Here is a 4,593-nt window from a genome sequence, read left to right as displayed (position 1 = left end):
TATCCCCAAGTTTTGAGAATAATTTTCAAACTCAGTCCCTAGAGTTTGATTTTGGCAAAATCAACCCCTAGACTTTATTTATTTTAATAAAGACGACCTTATACTTAATAACTAATACCCAAACTACCCTTTTGGTTTATTAGGTAATATAATAGACTCAATGATTCATTTTAAGGGCACGAAACATCACGAAACGACTTTCACGACAAATTTCACTCTCGAGCGTCGTTCATGCATCGAAAGTGAGTGTTCCACCCCTTTTTAACGTTTCATTATTTTGGAGGAGAATACATCATATATCAAATATGAAAATGCATGCTAAATTTATAATCTAGTTATGATTGGCATTTTTAACAAAATATTATATCGTACACAAGTTTTTATCATGACATACATATGTTTTAGTGATTTAAAACATGTTACAACTAGAAAAGGTATCTTATCATTTAACCATATAATACTTTGATTTTACGTGCAAATTTGCATGTCATAATTTTTATGTCATAAGATATTTATGATTTCATGTGATAAATGTATGTCATAAAACATGTAAAATAAATTTTTATCAATTTTGTATCGTTATCTCTATACCCTGCATGTATTTATACATATGTTGGAAAAACTTATCTTGGAATTTATACAAGCACTTGGAAAAACTTACCATCTATTTAAGTGAGTAAAAGATGTTTCTACGGATACATCGAACTTATTAGGCTTTTATAGGGAACTATATCGTATATCATAATTAATGGCCTTTATAGTGAGATAGTATTCATTACCTAAGTTTAACCACTTACTACTCCCATTCTGCTATAACCGTTAATCATCGGAGTGAGATACGTATGTATAGATCTATACGGGTTGACACCCTCACCTGTGGTTGCTAGTTACAACCTCGACAGATCAAACGAAGCGGATGGTAATTATCTTTAGTTTATCCACGACCTCTAATGAAGCATCGTAAGCGGTTACATCTAGTCATATAGCTCAGTTATAGAACTCACTATCGGCATTAACCGAACTCTTTATCTAGAAACCACAGATTCAGTTTCTCTGTTTATCAAACATTTTGAGTAAGGATTTACTCATGATTTCTCTAGAAACCATGGATTCAGTTTCTCTGTTTATCAAATGTTTTGAGTATGGATTTACTCATGAAATCGCATGCATATGGTACACGAAAATATGTTTCTTGACACATGTCATCAACTGCGTGCAAGGAATCTTTGATAGTTCTAAATTTTAAGTAAAAATCAAGACATCCATTACATAGGATACTCCTTGAAAAATTCGAAAAATTCTGAATTTCAAACAATATGAGTTTGAGTATTAACCGAAATTAGAGCATAACAAAATCATATGTTAAGGCGGATTTTGAGTGTAGAATAACTCCATATAACCTGCTTAATTATTGTAAAGATAGAGACCAAAATCGAGAATGTGAAGAAACGACATGTGAAAATAAAACATAAAATCGATTTAATCTGAGAAGTAAAGAATACTAACCCGATATGCTTCAAATCGCAATAAATTTCAAACCCTTGCAAAAATCAAACATAAAAATGCCAAATCGGATAGTATCTGTAAAATGAATCATTGGAACATTTTCACACCAATATATATGATGATTTGTGGTGAAGGTCGAGATTGTAGATGCGAGGAATGAAGAGGTGAGAAAGTCAATTACATGGAGATGATTCCAGGACGGATCAAGTTGGGAGAATATAGAGTGTCAGTGATCGTGAGATTGGATGTATATATGAAGCCCATAAATCGCATACAAAATTCAATTTCAAAATAGATTCGATTCTTGATTTTTTGAGGTTAGGTTAAACATATGTTGAACATAATCTTGATAGAAATAGGAAACCTAATTTGATGATGAATTAACTCGCAGGCCGGATTTAATCCCATATAATTCTTGGAGGATAAGGGTATATTCGGTATTTTACGTTTATAAAGAGGGGCTGAAGAATGCCACGTGGCAAAAACCATACTCGTTCATTAGAGTAGGGGATTTATCATAGTGTTTGAACAAGGAAATGATTGAGATGTAGGAGTTCAAGAAAATGTGGGTATGATTGTCATTTTGATTAATTTATCGTCCAAACTGTTAAGTTAGATGAGCCTCGATAAAATACAAAAAAAATTCTCATTTTTAGTGACTATCTGTTTAATAGTAAAGTATTAAAAAAATACTTATTTTAGTCACATCAGGCAAATATTTCTTCAAACATTTCATCACATGTTTTTTTTTTCAAAAGCTTCCATTGAACATTTTTTCTATCTTATAGTAAATAAAGGGGATTTCAACTGCAATTGCTTGATATTAATATATTACAACTGCTATTCTTTGGCATAAAATCAGTGGAGACAACAATATAAAACGCAATTCACATTTAACATAACTTGAATCACGCCTAAAATTAAGCCAAAAATCATCTTATTATAAATCATTCAAACACTAAAGGGAAATGTTCAACAAGTACACTATACAAACGTACAACACATGAAATACAAGGACTTACTAGCAAGTACTTGTCAAGTATGCAACTTTCTTAATACAAAGTATGAGGAATCTTGAAGGGGCATGCCTCTCTCATTTTAGAATGCTTTTATTGAGAATGGTTTTCCCTGGAAAATCTCATTACCTAGATTATCCTGTTCATATTTGATTCATAAACGAAGTATCAAAGGAAATCACAACAAATTAGACACAATATTCAACAAAAATAAAATGTTCCTCGAAGAAAACAAACTGCATTTAAGGGTAGGGATTCTTTAAGTAAGCACGCCACTTGTCAATAGATGCTAACTCGGCTGGACTCAAACTTGGAAGTTCACGTTCTTGAAGGGTGTTGATTATCTGTATAATCTCACCGAGAAGCTGAGCTGCAGCATGGACACTCGACTCCCTTCTTTCTACGACACTTGTGTGGCATTTCATTAATATGACATGGGGTAAGTTGGTGAGACATGCAGCCAATATATCAGAAATCATTAATGATAGCTGCACAAATAGTTCCTCTTGGCTAAGTTCGTCAATGTTGGTGTGGTAAGAAAGAAGCATTGTTTCAGCGATACGATACATTGAGTTGGCAGAAATAGACCTTCGTTTGGTATTATCATTTGAGACTCCAATACTAGTACCTTCCGCCTCCATAACCATGCTTTTAGCTTTATCCCTCAATAACTGGAGAATCTGTCCTGCTGTATGCAGTTGAGAATCAGGGTTTTGCAACTTGTTGCCTAACCATTTGTTGTAGACTTCAACTTCTACCCACAACGTTTGAGCAGCCTTTTGAATCCATACATGGTCATCAGTAGCATTCAGGCTTTCTTCAACAAGTTTGACATATACAAGACCTTCACTCACACCACGAATCAGCAAGCAATCAACTAGATTCTTTTGGATGTTAGGAAGAGACATAGCGATTGTTGTGAGAGTTACCAATGGTAAGCTCCAACAGTTAGGATATTCTTGTGAAAGTAAAGGCTGGACATGATGGCTGTCAAAATTTTCAACCCCATCAAATCCTCTAGATTCTGCAAGCAGCTTGATAAGATGTTTGGGTTGTTGTTTTTCAGCCTTTCGGATCAAATGGTTCACAGATTTTAAAATGCCTTTCAAGGTTCTCTCAGCAAACTCCATGTCATCTTCAAGTTGCAAAACATATTGGCTAAGATCTTTATCTTTTCCAAGTTGCGCTTCCTTGGGATTTTCTACTGACTCAACACGTGAGACATGAAACAAGCCCTTTAGCCACTTCCAACAACGGAGACAGCACAAAGCACATATCACAAAGAAAATTGGAATCACTGATATCATCTTGCATGATACGACGAATGCCTTTTGAAATCCTATACAGATGCTGAGAATTAGGACTTTCATATGCTGGATGACAACCTTGCAATTGCGGCCACTGGATGGGATTATGGGAATGGTATGCTACTATGTTTCCAATCATATAACTTCTGAGTTCAGTAGCTCTCTACTTTAGAGACCTTGAGGTGTTTCCAAATCCATTTTACTGACAACTTAAAGCGTAAGGCTGCAAAAAATCCGGCAAGTGGGGCTATCGTACCCAGTATCACTCCTATAAACTGGATTATGAAAATCACTGGTGTTGACCACTTATAATCCGACCTATAGTCCCCTAAAAATTGAAAATTTGAAATTACAATATATATTTGTAAGCCGGTGCTTAAGGCACATATTACCCCAGACGCAGAGGTTGTAGTAGAACAAGCAGTCATGAATTGGGGGCTTCCGGTTTCTGCCATGATCCAGTAGTTGCTCACATGTTGCTTTAGTTTCTCAACAGTTAATCTTCCTGGTTGTTGCAGTTCTTGATCCCTCAATGCTGTTACATGAGCCACTTGGTATTTCGATTCCAGAATCTGTTACGACTTTACAATTGCTAAAGATGAGCATGCATATATTATCAGTAACATGAGTAATGGGACCACAGAAATGATTGCATAAATAACACACATAAGGACCGGTCCTATACTGAATCTGTAAACAACGCCCACAAAGACGTTGGGATTCTCTTCGAAATAGAAGAGAATTCCTGTGTATATTTGAATGCA

At 35.0% G+C, this 4,593-nt stretch overlaps 1 protein-coding gene across 1 annotated transcript; it reads right to left on the bottom strand.

Annotated features, from left to right (window-relative positions):
- Positions 1–2,764: 2,764 nt before the first annotated feature.
- LOC111905440 (uncharacterized) lies at positions 2,765–3,829 on the bottom strand. The gene has a single exon (XM_023901136.1). It carries the CDS (start codon positions 3,827–3,829, stop codon positions 2,765–2,767), a length of 1,065 nt encoding a protein of 354 aa, XP_023756904.1.
- Between the last annotated feature and the right edge of the window lie 764 nt (positions 3,830–4,593).

The sequence above is a fragment of the Lactuca sativa genome, chromosome 6 (assembly GCF_002870075.4).
Source record: "Lactuca sativa cultivar Salinas chromosome 6, Lsat_Salinas_v11, whole genome shotgun sequence".
In the NCBI taxonomy this organism is placed as follows: domain Eukaryota; kingdom Viridiplantae; phylum Streptophyta; class Magnoliopsida; order Asterales; family Asteraceae; genus Lactuca; species Lactuca sativa.
The sequence above is the reverse complement of the archived record's forward strand: the minus strand, read 5'-3'. Positions and strand labels throughout refer to the sequence as shown.